Source organism: Equus przewalskii, chromosome 28 (genome assembly GCF_037783145.1).
Source record: "Equus przewalskii isolate Varuska chromosome 28, EquPr2, whole genome shotgun sequence".
Classification (NCBI taxonomy): domain Eukaryota; kingdom Metazoa; phylum Chordata; class Mammalia; order Perissodactyla; family Equidae; genus Equus; species Equus przewalskii.
The window spans coordinates 4191027-4207987 of record NC_091858.1 but is presented as its reverse complement, the minus strand read 5'-3'; the positions used below and the strand labels follow the sequence as shown (position 1 = coordinate 4207987).

At 38.3% G+C, this 16961-nt stretch overlaps 1 protein-coding gene across 4 annotated transcripts in view; it reads right to left on the bottom strand.

Moving 5' to 3' along the window:
* Positions 1-16961, bottom strand: part of ZMAT4 (zinc finger matrin-type 4) — a 321316-nt gene that overhangs the window by 37234 nt on the left and 267121 nt on the right. For 3 of the 4 annotated variants that reach the window (XM_070598793.1, XM_070598795.1, XM_070598794.1), the window contains exon 6: positions 7525-7621. The exons of the other annotated variant lie outside the window; for it this stretch is intronic. In XM_070598793.1, coding sequence (XP_070454894.1) covers positions 7525-7621 — 97 coding nt within the window. The remainder of the gene's footprint in view (positions 1-7524; positions 7622-16961) is intronic. 4 annotated transcript variants of the gene reach the window in all.

Below are 16961 nucleotides of genomic sequence, written 5' to 3'. Positions count from 1 at the left end.
AGAGAAAAGAATATATATTATACTATTCCATTCAATTCTAAAACAGGCAAAACCAAGCTATGATGACAGAAATCAGAAGGTGGCCGGGGCAGGGTTCAAAAGAGGCCCGAGAGAACTTTTGGTGGTTATGAAAAAGTTCTATATCTTGAATGGGCTGGTTGTTACATGGTGTATACGAGTGTCAAAACCCATCACAATGTGCACTTGAAATCCATGTGTTTTATTGTACATAAATTGCATCTTTGTAGGTCGATTTAAAATAATTTTTTAAAGTTGTCAAAAGCCACAGATGGTTTGAGAAGCAGGGCTGACACTGGGACTCTGGCTGTCTGCCTCCCTGGCCAGGCCTGTCTGGCTTCACCACCTTCTTTCCAGTTGTTTTCTTCCTTGATGCAGATCCACCTCTCTGAGCCAAGTCAGCTAATGGCCTTGCATCCTTGGTGATGGGTGCTGGGTGACTATCTGAAGCAGCATGACAAAGAGCATGAGAAGTATCCAATGGGGTCCACAATTAAATCTGAGACACTAAATCATCAGTTCAGAACCATTCTGACTCATGCAAATTTCAAGCAAGGTGAAATAACGATTACAAGTCCCTCAAGATGGAAGGGGGTAGGAAATGAATGAGCTAAAGAATATTAAGTATCATCGGTAACTCCAGAAGGAATATGAAAGCATGCAAGTGCTCCCCATTTAGTTCTTTTCAAGCCTGAGAAAGGCCTAATCTATTCACATACTGTAATTATAATGTAGCCCTAGGTATGGCAGATATAGCAAAAGCATGCAAGTGAGACTTAGGAAAAATAGAGCTGTTAGATTTGCCTGTGCATTAGTGCAATAGATAGATAGATTGATTGATAGATAGATACGTGGATAGTTTTTTTTCTGGCTTCACTAGAATTCTTCTCTCTTTAAGCTACTGTCTCTTCCGTTAGAGAAGCTGGACTCATTTTCATCAAATGCCTTCCTCAGACAAGGGAGAGCTCTTGACAATAGTGGATGTGAATGGTCTGTCTATTAAAAACAGTGCTAATTAGAGAAAGCTCTTTGACCCACAGGCCCTGCCACAGCCTCATCCCTGGCCTGCAGAAGGCACGCTACTTACAGTGCCTGGGATTCCCCTGGGCTAGAAAGACTTGGTGACACTCCATAAGCCCCATTCTCTAGGAGAGCTATTTTTCACAGCCAGAATCATAAAATGGGACAAGCAAAGCAGTAGCCTTGGGTTTTAGATTTCGTTCTCTATTCCAAGCCTTTCTAAGCAGCTTACAAATGATGATCAACAGAAGAGAAGTAACTTGGCACTCTTTGGGAAAGGACAGCTCTATTTTCAATACTGTCTTATGCCCTGCTCATCTCAGAGCTTTACTGATGACACGTATTTTAGATTTTCAAGAAAAGAAAACTTTCTCACGAAAAGAATAGTACATACCAAAGTTCCAATCCTTTTGGTTGTTGAAATTCTTAGTAAGTACCAGTAAACCACATTGAAAATTCCACAAAGAATATCTATATTTTTCATACTTTGAAGAAGTTCCTGATTGATTTGTTGTTTATTTGCTTATTTCCAAAGAGAACATCCTGAGTTTTGAAGCTACGTTTATTTTAAGTCCAGAAGGTTCTTGATGGTTGGCGTCTCTTGCAAAACTATCTTATTTGTTATTGTTCACCCTTCAGATAACTACTATCCTGAAAGCAGGAACTGAATTCCGAGGTATTTAAAGGAAGTACAGTCCAGTTCTGAAAATTAGTCTGAACACCCATTCAATTATTTCACACATAAATGAACGTAATGGGGAAATGAATAATATGAAAGCTTTGTCTGGAGGGGTCATAATAATTGGGAAAAACTGCAGAAAAAGCAATGGATATCACCATCTAAGGCTTCTTCTCAAAGGAAGTAACAAATTTAGAAATTACTACTAACATTTGGTCAGTTTGATTTATTCTCCTAGACACTTGTGTCTCATTTTCAACCATCTGAAGTATCAAAGTAAGTAATGACAACTTTTACATCCTTTATTTCTAGGTAATATAATGTCCTGAGGCTTGAAGTGTTCCCTGAACTCAAATTTAAGTACATTATAAGGGAATTGTTCATTAATCTATGGTATGTGCTCGTGTGCCTTTAAATTTCACTTTAATCATTTGTACTAATTGACAGACTAGATCCCCTGGAAACCCTGAAAAATCTACTAATAGGCAATTGCTTTATACGTCAGTGTGATCATTTGCATTTCTAAACTTTTAATCTCATTAGATACTTAATATTTCTCTTGCTATTTAACAATGGAAGCAAAATTTGATTGCCATTTTGTTGTTTATGACACTTGTCTAAAAAAGAAAAGGCTCTTTACTGTTAGTAAAGAGCAATATGATGATGATAACATTATTTAAGTATTATTATAACAGTAATAATACTGATGGCTGATAACCTGACTTCTGTTCTTGGCTCTGCCAACCAATTATCTTGGGGGCCTTAGACACGTCATTTGACTTCTCTGAGACTCAATCTTCTAACCTATAAAATGGAGATGCAAACATCTGGTCAATTTCAGAGATGCTGTGCACGTTAGATATGATAACACTTTCAAAATATTTTAATTTGTTGTGTACTCCAGTCACCCAGAAGTTCCACTCCACTTGTCAGTGGTGGCCTCATCACTATCATCACCATCTTCAATGTCATCATCATCATCGTCGTCATTATTGGGATAGGCATAGTAAGCAGTTGCCCAGGAAAATGTGACTGAAGAGATATGTCCGGAACAAGGCAAGTAGGTTCCACCTCTATTAATTTCCCAGGTCTGCCTTGAAACAGGTACCACATACTGGGTGGCTTCAAACAACAGGAACTGATTTTCCCACAGATCTACAGGACGAAAGTCTGAAATCAACATGTCAGCAGAACATGTTTTCTCCAAAAGCTCGAGAGGAGAATCCTTTCTTGTCTCTTCCAGGCCCTGCCAGCTCCTGGTTTTTCTCAGCTTATGGAGCCATAACCCAAATCTCTGCCTCTGTCTTCACATGGCCTCTTCTCTGTGTGTCCAAATGTCCCTTTCCTTTCTCTCCTAGAGACCCCAGGCATGGGATTTAGGGTCCACCCTAAAGCCAGTGTGGTCTCATGTTGAGATTCTTAACTATTTATATCTGCAAATACCCTGCGTACAAATAAGGTCACATGCTGAGGTTCTAAGTGGATATAATTTAGGGTGGCATTGCTAGCTCCAGTGAAAGATGGAGGCTGACTGGGAACCTGTTTTAAGATGAATTTTAAGGCTGAATTCAGGATCGGCAGGAAAGAGCACCAGGATCACGAGCAAGACATAGAAAGTGGATGCACATTTGTCGTATTCTTGTCATCACTAATCGCTTACCTATGAGGAACCTGAGACTTCAGGAAGATTTGTCAGTGCCCAAGGTCACTCAGCGGCAAAGTTGTGCTAGAAATAAAATCTCCTGACTCAAAACTCAGTGCTCTTTTCATTACATAATTTAAAGATCTTTCCTTATCTCAACACTTCTCTAAAAATTATTACTAAAAATATAAATATAAGACCTTGAAAATTACTGACATCTTAATACTTATGTTGATTTAATTGGTCAGGTTAGAATTGTTAGAAACAATTTGGCTGACTTCCACTTCTGGCTCTGATAGCATAATTGGTATCACACTAACTTTCCACCTGAGAAAAAAAGAAGAGTTGGATAAAATTTAAAAGAAAAACTTTCGAAAGCTTTGAAGAGTTGGTGTAGTTGACATTGGTATGTTTTAAGGAAAGTATTACTGGTAACAAAGAAGGGCACTTCAGGATGGCAAAAGATGATAAAAAGGGCCAATTCAATAGGAATACATTAAAAAAATCCTAAATTTGTAGGCATCTAAAAATATACCTTTAAATATATAAAGTAAATGAAAAAAAGATACAATTAAGAGGACACATAGTCAGATCCATATTCGTAGTTAAAGGTTTTTAACTACCTCTGTTTTTCATGGATATAACAAGCAGACAAAAAAATCAGTGAGGACATAAAAGATATGAATGAGATTAAGAAACTCGACCTAATTGATATATAGAACCATTTAGCCAATTACTGAAAAAGAGACATTCTTTTCATGAACATGGATTACTGCCCAAATTGACCACATGCCTGGGGCACAGAGCAAATCCACATAAATTTCAAGAGATTGAAGTCATTTAGAGCACGTCCTCCAGCCACCGTAGAATCCAGGCACAAATTAATCACAAAAAAATATAAAGAGAAAAATCTCCCAAATAGTGAATTAAGCAAAACAATTTCAAAAGACCATAAGAAAAAGAAGAAATCACAGTAAAAATTAGAAAATACATTGAAATAAATGATGAAAATACTACATATTAAAACTTCTGGAATACAAAAAATAACTTGCAGAATGCAGCTAAAACAATCTGTTGAGGCACATGGAGAGCCTTAAACGTATATTTTAGAGAAAAAAGAAACACTGAAAAAGTAATAACCTATACTTTCATATTAAGAAGATAGAGAGGAGGGGCTGGCCCCATGGCCTAGTGGTTAAGCTCGGCATGCTCCTCTTTGGCGTCCTGGGTTCAGTTCCTGGGTGCCAACGTACACCACTTGTCAGTGGCCACGCTGTGGTGGCGATCCACAAACAAAACAGGGGAAGATTGGCACAGATGTTAGCTCAAGCTGAGTCTTCCTCAGCAAAAAAAAAAAAAGCTAGAGAGGAAATGCAAATTAAGTCCAAAGGGAGTAGAAAGAAGGGAATAACTTTTTAAATGGCAAAAAGGAACTGCATGTAGGAAAAAATCAACAAACCCCAACATTCATTCATCAAAAAGACTAATAAGGATTAATAAAATTCTAACAAAAATGATCAAAAACAAGAGAAGAGACACAAATAAACAATATCAGGAATAAAAAATACCCTACAGACATTAAAAATAAAATTAGGGATATCAAGAGCAATTTTATACGAATGCATCTAAAAATGTAGATAAAACGGACAAATTCTTTGAAAAACAACTTATCGAAACTGATACAAGAAGACATAGAAAATATGAAGAGTGCTTTATCAAAAAAATTAAGTTTCTAATAATAATATTCCCACAATATAACGCCAAGATGGCTTCACCAATGAATTCTTCCTAATATAGTAAGAAATAGCAACAGTTTACCACAAACTCATACAGGGAGTAGAAATAAAGGGAAGACCTCTTTACTTGTTTAATGAGGCCAGCGTAAACTTGATACCAACCCTGACAAGGATATTACAAGAATTTTGGAACAATCACACACGCGCGCGCACACACACACACAAACCCGGCACTGAAATTAGGTATAAGGGCAGATGAAGCAGGCGTGTGAAACAGGCTATGAGAATTATTTCCCTCCTAGTTCTCTCGCTTCACTCTTTAGGAGAGCAACCTTGAGCTGTTGAGGTCGAAATGAACTGTGACTTCTTTGCAGGAAAGAAGGCAGCACAGCAGGAGATGTACCCTTCTGAAGCCATGCATATTTATCAAATCACGCCAGGGCAGTGACGCCCTCTTTTTCAAAATTCAGCCTAGTACTCTCTATTGGCACTCCTCCCTTCCAAGCCCGCCTGTGGTAACTGAGCGAAGTGGAACCCGCAGAAGCATGAGTTAGCCACTGCTGGGTTCCGCGTCGGCTCTGCCATTGGTTGGCAAGGTGACGTTGAGAAGCAACCTAATCTCTAGGAGCCTTAGTTTTCTCCTATCAAATAATGGGGCAGTAATATTTATCTCAAGGCAGTGAAGGGTATTAAATGAGGTAACAGATGTGATAGTGCCTAGCACAGATTCTGCCACCTGAAGTTTTTACGTACAGATAGAGATTTTCCTGAAGCTGTTATTTACGTGATTCATGCTACCTAAGCTCACTATTGTCTACTTTTTCTACTTATTAAGGGCAATCAATACATGTCCCTGAAAGATTGTCACCTATTGTTGCAACTCCTTGTGATGCGTCTGTGGGCACATCAGACACATGTTAACTAGAAGGCCTATGGCATCTCTTACAACATAATAGTTAGAAAGACGATGAGTAGACTATTTGGGGGCGTGGGGGGGCACACTGTCCAAGAATCATTACGAGTGCTCTAGGACTCCATAACAAATCAGAGAAAATCCTTTTTCTGAAAAATTACCTTGCTAAAAGTCCTATGGGTGGATCAGAGGAAAGCGGCTTCCACTCACAAGACAGAACAATACTGTAGACAGACAGAGGGTCAGTAACTAAGTCTAGGCTTAAATTTCCTCACCAAAGCCAGACCCCTTGGGACCTACGTCTTTACAACACCTTTGCAAAGAAATTTCCTTGTCTGGAATGTGCCTTCCTCAGGACCCTGCCTAGAAAATTGTTACTTTAAAATCACACGTTCATTGGATCAAAAATGTTTATGAAGCCCTTAACATGCATCGAGTGCCTGGCACTGGGGTTACAAGGGTGAGCGAAATCTGACCTGCACCTCATGCTTCTCTGCTCAAACTCTGCACCAGTGTCCCTGTAAAGCTCGCCCTGGTCGCTCCCTGCCTGTACTCCAAGCTCTGGGTGTACACATTATGGTATTAGCAAATAATCAAGTGTTTACACAGCTTTTTCCCCAGCCTGGCAGGGAGCTCCATAAGAGGAAGGCCCAAGTCAATTCATTCTTTCTTCCCCAGTGCACACCTCGGAGTCTGACACATATTGGGCACTCAATAAATGTTTGCTGAATGAATTATGCATTATTCATGAGACCTTGATACAGTCAAATCTGTTAAATGATTCTGCTAATGAATAAGAGAGAAATGAAAACAATAACACTCAGGAAAATTACATATTTCTGACATATTTTTTGATTTTATCCTATTTTATTAGATTTTACTACCAGTCCTAACAGCTACTTTAAAAATGCCTGCAAAGCTAATGTCATTGGTTTTTAAAGAGACACACAGTAAAAATATAGGTGAAATTATGCCTAATCAGCCTTTTTGCATTTAAAATCATGAGAATTTGGGGGAAGAAAACAGAATGAGCTTATATTTAATTGGAAATAGCTACATATGTGAGTGACTTATACCAGGGAATTTGTTAGGTTTCTATACTAATCGACAATGTTCATCTAGAAATGGCAAGTAGTAGAAGATATTCATAGAATTTTACTTCGTAACACCGAAGTCTGGCGCATTCTCCAAACAGAGATAACATTACTTATTTGAAAGCACTTTGTATAGACCTAAAAGTTTCCTGAAGTTTGTAAAAATGTGCGGAACTGTCCTTGATTAAATTTGAAAAATGAAGAAAATAATACCCGTCATTACTTGTGCCAAAAAAAGGAGAAGAGGCCATTCTTCTCGTAATCCTGGGCAGATTCTGGAGGCTTAAGCAGAGTAAACATCAAGGAAACTTTAGCGATCAAGAGATGTAATTTCCATCTACCTCTTTTGAAATAAAAAAATGCTTAGTCTTTATTCATCACGCTAAAAACTCAGACAAAGGACTGGAGAATGAAGTACCTACTTGGTCTGGTGTTTAGATCCTTTCAGGTGGGCGTGATACTGTTCTATTGAGTTTAGGGAGACACTGCAGATGGTACATCTGTAATTGCGCCTCAGACCTGTGGACAACAGACAGACCCAGTTAGCTGCATCCTTGTCATCAACCAACTGAATGAATCCTCCAATCTCCAAAAGTTCAGAGACAGAGTATCCTAGAGGCCATCTGGTGCACCCCACCAACAACGCTTCAATCCGTCCTTCCAAAGGCCAGCCAGGAGGCCCCTTAACAGAAGAATGACCGTGAGCACGTTAGAAGCAGCCGGCGCCATTTCTACGTGACAGGAATTATTAGAACGTACTTCTCTGAGGCAAAACGTTTCTGGACATTTTATAACCCAAACAAAGAAGCATTCTACTTTTTCCTTAAGGCGTACAGACATAGTAAGCTGTCATCTCTGCAATGAAACTTAAGACTTCAGAGAAAAACTCTGCTCAATTCTTCTTCCTCCTCTATTCCAGTGGCAGAATCAGAAATTCGACTTTAATCATCATTCATTGGGGTTCTTCTTCCAGGATCATCTTATAAAATGTAAATACCGAAGAGAAGGATAATATATTAATCTAATTCACATGAAAGCTTACTTTCCACCAGAGAGTTTAAAAGAAAGTTATTCATTCATTTGTTTATTCATTTAACTCCTTTATTAACAGAGCATCAACTGGGGACCAGGCACCAGGGATTCACGAGGAATAAGATGCTCTTTGCTTTCAAGGAGTTTAGTAACAACCTTGACCCTTTGTAATATTGACTCATCTGGAGTCCAACGTGTTAGAAAGCAGCTTTAAGCAAACAACTTTAAACATTTGCCACAGCTCAGAGACCCACAATGGAGTGCACTCCTCCTGCTAGTATTTCCCATCAGAGTAGAGAGGAAGGAAACTCAGAGTCATGACCTGAAATTTCGGACTTAACTCCTAGCTCCAATTATTCTTGGTTGTGTGGCCTAGGAAAAGGCACTTAAATCTTTTTCTGGCCTCAGTTTCCTCATCCACAAGATGAATACAAGGGCATCCACATCACAAAGTTGTTGAAAGATGCAAGTGAATAAGATATATTAAAATGCTTAGCAAGTGAGTAATCGTTATTAATTTTGCTCTAAAATTCTATGTCTTATTGTAAAACCCAGGCTATTAAACAATTGTAGCATTTTTTTCTGAAGAATGCATAGTATTTTCTTTCTAAGAGACAAAATCATTCTTATTTTCCTAACAAGAAAATAATGCACAATGTTGGAAACTGCTACCTGGGTGACTTTATGCAAATTAATTGACTTCTCTGGACTTCTATGTGCTTACGGTATTGTGGGGAGGACTGAGCGAAACAAAGCATTTATGAAAGAGTGTCTGGTACACAACAAGTGATTAACATAAATTAGATATTATTATGATTTCAAAGAGATGTTAATTGGAACCACCATTTATGTCCCAATGTTCCAGATGACGCCCTAAGATATAGATGCTAACTACGCTCACATCACTAAAGTGAGGGATGAGAACCCCGGCCCAGGACATCCAAAGGTAATCGTCAAGAACCAGTTTCCAATCCTGTGCTGCCACTCACCACTAGTCTAAAAAAAGGATGGAAAAGAAACAAAGAAATAGGTAGAGAATTTCTTAAAAGCAGCTGTATTGTACTGTGAGCTCCACTTCCCTTCCTCCATGTCAGCTGGGGAAGTCTTTCTCTTTCACCTCAAACCTATGGGAAAGGATTCAATGGAATGACCTAGAGAGCTTGAGGAGTGCCTTGCTGTATTTGGGAAGCCGTATCCTGGACTCGATACCACCTGCAAGATCCAAAGGGCTAGAGACTGTAGCTAGTTAGCTACTCTGATGGCAAAGTAAGAGAGGTAGCAGGATTGGGTACGGCCCATACTCTCAGAGCTTGTCAGAGCAAAAGAGAAATGAATGTTTCCCATAGACTGTGTGTGTACCATGTATGAGAGGAGCTGGTTTGGTGATGTCTTAGATACTGGAGTCGGGGTCAATGAGACCTGAGCAGAAAGATGCTAGAAGTGTTCAGCTGGATGTCTAGAGGCTTCAAGTGACCCCAGAGGAGATATTTAGCCCATATCAAGTAATGGTGAGTTTCTGAGAAAGCCATGAAGTCACCCCATGAGAAGAAGAGTCAGTTTACCACCCCTGCCAAATCAGGCAGCATCCATGCCAGCCTGTATACGTGTCTATCAAGTAAACTTTTATCCCTTTGCCTTTCTAAGCTGACACTGTGCATTCCTCAGCCCTGGAGGAGCCTGAGGTAACCTGTCGAGGTAAAGGAAGAAAAACCAAAGCCCCAGGCAGAGGAAAATGAGAGGAGCCCCCGCACGCTCTTTCCCCAGCGCAAACAGGCAGAACTGACCTGAGGTGGAGGTGGAGGCACTAACTTCTAACAAAGTCTGGAGGTATTTAAAAATTATTTTTCTACCCTGGGTATATCAATTAATGACATAGAAACTTTACGTATCTAAGAATGAGAGTAAAGAAGTTTTTGCTCCTCAAAGGTGAGTGAAAATTCATGAAACTTACCCCAGTTTCTATCCAGGGGAAAGAATCCCACAAAGATGGTTTGAAAGGGCAGTGGAAGGCAAGAAGGTTTCTTTCTGATTACAGCCCATGAGTCCTGCCTCCTGAATGTTGCAGTGGCATCAGAATTGCTCCTCTGTTGATAACGTGACAGAGCAGAACTTCCGGAAGACTTTCAAATTCTTATGGCCCAATGCATGCTTCAGAGAAACCTATTTGACATGTCACGTGATAAGCTGGGTTGGCCAGTGTAGGGACTAAATTGTTGCTGTGTTTCTTTTAATTTCAATCAGATAATTGAATACTGACTTACCTAATTGTTCAATTAACAGTCAATTCAGTTATGGAAAAAACGAGTAAAACCACAGATCTTCTTAGGAAGCAATCTAAGGAACTCAAAACTTTCAGGCACAAACTGACAGTTCAGAGATGAAATAGACAACTGTTAACTCTCTATTCCCTCAAGCAATGACTCCCAAACTTCTGAGTGGGATGCATCCTCTGGTAACCGTGCTAAAATGCAGATTCCCAGGCGCAGCTGCTGGAAATTGATTCTAATAAGCTTTAAATGGGGCTTGGGAATCCACAAAAGGTTTCAGTCTTATAATCCAGCCCCCAACACACACACTTTAAAATGTACTGTCCCACCGTCTCAGATTCCCTTTGGTAACTTGAATTTGTCATAACAATACTGGATCCTTTTTTCAAAAAGCTATTCCATAAAGAAGAGCTGCGTCACATTGCCTGTCCATTTCACAGGTGTGCTTGGTTCAGAAAGATCACTGTAGTCACCAAACCTGGAGGCTAGAAATGATCACAACCAGCATGTGAGTTGTTTGAATGCTAATCCAGGGTTGATCCATTCTCCTCTTTTATGCATGGAATCCGAATATAAACCAGCTTCAGGCCTTCCTCCCTCCAGAGTTATCCATCAATCTTGCCATAATAAATGGTAAGCACTATTTAATATGGGCCCTCTTCAGACTACAGACTAATCAGAAGTCTCCGCATAACAAATGGAAGTTCAGCTTGGCAACAGGCATAAATATTTATGTTTGAAAACAAGCATTTTTAAGATCACCAACAAATCTAAAAAACATTCTGATCTGTTGCTTTCCATTACAGTTCTCAAGCTCTGCAGCCAAACAGAGGCGTGGGCAGGAAATATTTGTCACTTTATTGCAATGCAAACTACAGGGAGCATAAACCAGAAAGGCAGTGCATGCAAACAGGAACACGGCAGAGAAGGGCAGAGGAGTCCTCCTCCACACATGACACAGCATCCTTGGTGGGAACTGAGGGCTCAGTTAATATCCTAATTACTTTGGAATTATACAGCTCCTTTTTCCTCATAGAACTAGAGAATTTCATTAAACAAAAATGCTAACTTTCTTCAATTCATTTTCAGTGCAATACCATATTAAGAGTATCCTAAAACCTTTGTAGACCTAAAGGTTATTTCTGCATGATCACCAATAGGTGCTAGGAAACATAGGCTCTGCCAGCAAGAAGCTGGCAGTCTGGCTGGAGAGAGAAGATATGTATACAAATAGCAAGAATAGATCATAAAATAGCAAGGTAGATCATAAGAAGTACCACAGTCAGGATGAAGTGAAATGTTATGGGAACTAGAGCAGAAGATTGTTTCTCACTTAGAGAATCTGGAAAGCATCTTGGAGATGCTTCACTTTTGTATTTATATTCCCTAGCACAGTGTGTAAAACAGATGGTCCTGGAGAGTTTAGTGTTATGTGACTACTCAATGTGTCTTTTCAAGCCTAGCAAAGCTAGAGTTTAGATGTCTCTGCAACTTTAGGTACATCCATTCTACATTAGAGAAACATCATTGCACCTTATGATGGTCCCTGGTATTTTGCTGAATGTCAAGAATGTAGGACAGAATAAAATAGACAGAACAAATTACTTTTTATGGAGCTAGTCAGGTAGAAAGACAAGAAACAAGTAAACAAATAAAAGCGTAATTAAAGATTGTGAAAGTACTACCCAACATGTAAACAGGATAACAAGAGAGAAGCAGGAAAGAAGGCTGATTTTGGATTGTATGGTCAACAGGAGTTCTGAGAAGAGTGAAATGAAACCAGAGGGGTGAGAATCAAGCTGTGATGTGAACAACTGGTTACAAAGTTGTCCAGGGAGAGTAAACAGCAGGCATAGAGGGCCAGACGTGGAAATAGGCTTGGACTGTTCAAAGAAAAAAAAAGTGGTGAAAGGAACCAGACAAACTAAACAATTATCAACCCAGAATTCTATATCCAGCAAAAATATCTTTCAAAATTGAAAGTGAAATGAGAACATTTTCAATAAACAAAACCTAAGGGAATTGTTTGCCGGCAGACCCGCACTACAGAAATGCTTATAAATTTCTTCAGGTAGAAGGCAAATTATACCAGATATAAACTCAGGTCTACAGGAAAAAAACTAAGAACACGTGAATGATTAATATGTGGATATGTATCTTTTTTTATTCCTCTAAATTTATTTGAAGACAGCACACAATTCAAAGCAAAAACCGTAACATTATATTGTATATTGTGGTGTTTATAATGTAGATACATCTAAAATCTGTGACAATAATAACACAAGAATGGGTAGGAGTAGAAAAATACTGTTGAAAGATCATTATATTTTACATGAAATGGTAAATATTAACTCTAAACAGGCAGCGGTCATTTAAGGATGCACAGTATAATCCCCTAGAAACAAAAACAAAGATATAAAGCTAAAGATCCTATAGAGAAAATAAAATAGGGTAATAAAAAGTATTTGATTAATCCAGAAAGAGACAGGAAATGAGGAACAGAAAAGTAAAAAACAGATGGAACAAACAGAGAATAACTAGCAAAATGATAGAGCTAAATTCAACCATATCAATAATTATATTACACGTAAATGGACTAAACACTCAAAAAGGCAGAAATTGTCAGACTGGATCAAAAGCAAGATCTAAATATATACTTTCCTCAGGAGATGTACTATGTACCTTATAGGTTGAAAGTAAAAGGATGGAAAAAGACATACCATGCAAACAGTAAGCATAAGAAAGTAGAAGTGCCTATATTAATATCAGACAAAATAAAACTTCAGGATGAGAAATATTACCAGAGAGAAAGAGGTTTGTTTTGTTTTGTTTTGTTTTTTTGCTGAAGAAGATTTGCCCTGAGCTAAGCTCTGTTGCCAATCTTCTTCTTTTTGCTTGAGGAAGATTCACCCTGACCTAACATCTGTGCCCATCTTCCTCTATTTTGTGAGTCACTGCCTCGTATGGCAGGTCCTCGCCCGGAAACTGAAGTGGAGCACACCGAACTTAACCACTAGGCCATGGGGCTGGCCCCAAGAGGATGTTTTATAACCATAAAGGGAGAGATTTGTCAGGGGAACCTAACAATTTTAAATGTAAGTTAGCTAATAATAAAGCTTAAGGATACATGAGGCAAGAATTGACAGAACTACAGAAAGAAATAGACAAGTCAATAAAAATAGGAGATTTCAACACCCCTCTGTTGGTAGTTGATAGAACAATAAGAGAAGAATATCAGTAAAGTTTAAACATTTGAACAAAACTACCAACCATTTTGTACTAACTGATATTTATAGGCCACTACACTCAACAACTTCAGATCACACAATCTTTTCAAGTGTAGACAGGAAGTAAGCTAAGATAGAGGATATGCTGAGCGATTAAAATATCTCACTAAATTTCAAATAATTACATTTTGTAGAATGATTTCTTTGACTACAACTGAATTAAATTGGAAAAATATAATAACAATTATTTTAAAAGACCTGAAATACTTCTAAATAATCTATGATCAGAGAAGAAAATCCAAAGGGAAATCATCAGAAAATATTTTGAACTGAACAATAATGAAAATATTGCATATCAAAAAAGCTTAGTTTAAGCAGTTTTTAGAGGGAAATTTATAGCCTTATATTAGAAGGGAAGAAAGACTTAAAATCATTGGTCAAAATTTAAATTCTATGAAACTAGAAAAAGACAAAATAATTAAACCAAAGTCAAGTAGAAAGGAGGAAATAATAAAGAGAAGAAATCAATCAAACATAGTATCATTGAAAATGGCTACAGAGGGGCTGGCCCGGTGGAGCAGCAGTTAAGTGGACACAGTCCGCTTTGGCGGCCCAGGGTTCTCCGGTTCGGATGCCAGGTGTGGATATGGTACCACATGGCAAGCCATGCTGTGGTAGGCGTCCCACATATAAAGTAGAGGAAGATGGGCACGGATGTTAGCTACGGGCCAGTTTTCCTCAGAAGAAAGAGGAGGATTGGCAGCAGTTAGCTCAGGGCTAATCTTCCCCAAAAAAAGAAAAAAAAGAAAATGGCTACAGAAAAAAATAACAAAAGCAAAGCCTGCTTCTTAGAAAGGATTAATATGAGTATTACCCCTTAGAAAATCTGCTGGAGGCTTAAAAAAAAAAAAAGGAACATAAATTAACAAACAAAAGAGTTGTTATTAATATAGATTCTACAGACATTTTAAGAGGATAATAAGAGAACATTATGAAGAATTTTTTTTTTTTTTTTTTTTTAAAGATTTTATTTTTTTCCTTTTTCTCCCCAAAGCCCCCAGTACATAGTTGTATATTCTTCGTTGTGGGTCCTTCTAGTTGTGGCATGTGGGACGCTGCCTCAGCATGGTCTGACGAGCAGTGCCACGTCCGCGCCCAGGATTCGAACCAACGAAACACTGGGCCGCCTGCAGCGGAGCGCACGAACTTAACCACTCGGCCACGGGGCCAGCCCCATTATGAAGAATTTTATGCCAACAAATTTGACAAAATATATAAGATGGGCAAATGTCTTTAAAAATTCAACATACCAAAGCTAACACAAAATGAAATAAAAAATGAGGATAGCTATTTATTTGTTAATGAAATCGAATTTGTTATACAAAACTTTCCCATAAAGAAAGCTCTAGACTCAGAGAGTTTCACTGGATAATTCTATCAAACATTAAAGGATTGCATATTATCCACTTATACAAACTTCTTCAGCAAATAGAGGAGGAAGAAAAACACTTCTAAACTTGTCTTTGAGCCAGCATAACACTAATAAAAAAGCTGACAGACTCTAAAAGAGAATAAAATTGCAAACAAATATGTGTCATGAATACAACAGAAAAATCCTTGGAAAACTAGTAAGTCAGAAACACAAGATAGTTATAGATACATCTATGTATGTACGTATGCATATGTATGAATATATGTACACATATGTATCAGTTTCATTATAACTGTTTATTCCAGAAAACAAGATTGATCTAACATTTTAAATTCAAATAAGATAATTCATTATATGAACAGACAAAAGGAGAACATAATATAATCTTAATAGATGCAGAAAAGAGCATTAGATAAGTTTCAATGTCCATTTGTAATCAAAATTCTCAGCATACTAGAAGAGAACTTCCTTGATTTAATAAAGAGCATCAATCAAAAATCTACAATTAATATTATATTAGGGGGCTAGCTCCATGGCCGAGTGGTTAAGTTCGCACACTCCGCTGCGGCGGCCCAGGGTTCGGATCCTGGGTGCAGACATGGCACTGCTCGTCAGGCCACGTTGAGGTGGCATCCCATGAGCCACAACTAGAAGGACCTGCAATTAAGATATACAACTATGTACAGGGGGGTTTGGAGAGGATAAAGCAGAAAAAAAAAAAAAGAAGAAGATTGGCAACAGTTGTTAGCTCAGGTGCCAATCTTTAAAAAAAAAAAATTAGCTGCTTGAAAAAAAATATTATATTAAATGATGAAATATTGAACAGTTTCCTAAGATCAAGAAATAGCCAAGAATGGTGCTCTCATCGTTTCTGTTCAACATTGCACTGGAGATTGTAGGCAGTACAATAAGAAAAGAAAAAGAAATAAAAGGCATGCAGATTGGAAATGAACAAGTAAAACTGTCTTTATCCATAGAGAATATGATGTTTTATACATAGGATCCTAAGGGACCTACAAAGTAACTAGTAGGATAAGTGAATTTAGTAAGGTCACAATACACAAGGCCAATAGAAAACAATTGGTTGCATTCTCAAAATACCGCAAACAATTGGAAAATGAAATTTTTAAAAATACCATTGTGATGGTATCAAAAATCATTTTAAAACACTTAGGAATAAATTTAATAAAAGATGTAGAAGACTGAAAACTACAAAACGTCGTTGAGAGAAACTGAGGACCCTAAATAGACAGAGAGACATGTCCACCATATCCATGAAATAGACAGAGAGACGTGTCCGCCATATCCATGAAACAGACAGAGAGACGTGTCCACCATATCCATGAAATAGACAGAGAGATGTGTCGGCCATATCCATGAAATAGACAGAGAGACATGTCCACCATATCCATGAAATAGACAGAGAGACGTGTCCGCCATATCCATGAAACAGACAGAGAGACGTGTCCACCATATCCATGAAATAGACAGAGAGATGTGTCGGCCATATCCATGAAATAGACAGAGAGACATGTCCACCATATCCATGAAATAGACAGAGAGACGTGTCCACCATATCCATGAAATAGACAGAGAGACGTGTCCACCATATCCATGAACTACAAGAATCGATGTCGTCAAGATATCAGTTCTCCTGCAGATTCAATGCAAACTCCATCAAATTCTAACAGGCTCTTTGTAGAAATAGACAAGTGGATTCTAAAGTTTATGTGGAAATCAAAGGACCTAGAATGGCCAAAACAATTTGAAAAAGGAAAACAGTTTGAAGACTCACTTGAGGATTTCAAGATTTGTTATAAAAGTTGATGTAATCACATCAGCGTTTCACTAGCATAAGAACGGACAGATTACATCAATGGAACAGAAGAGAGTCCATAACT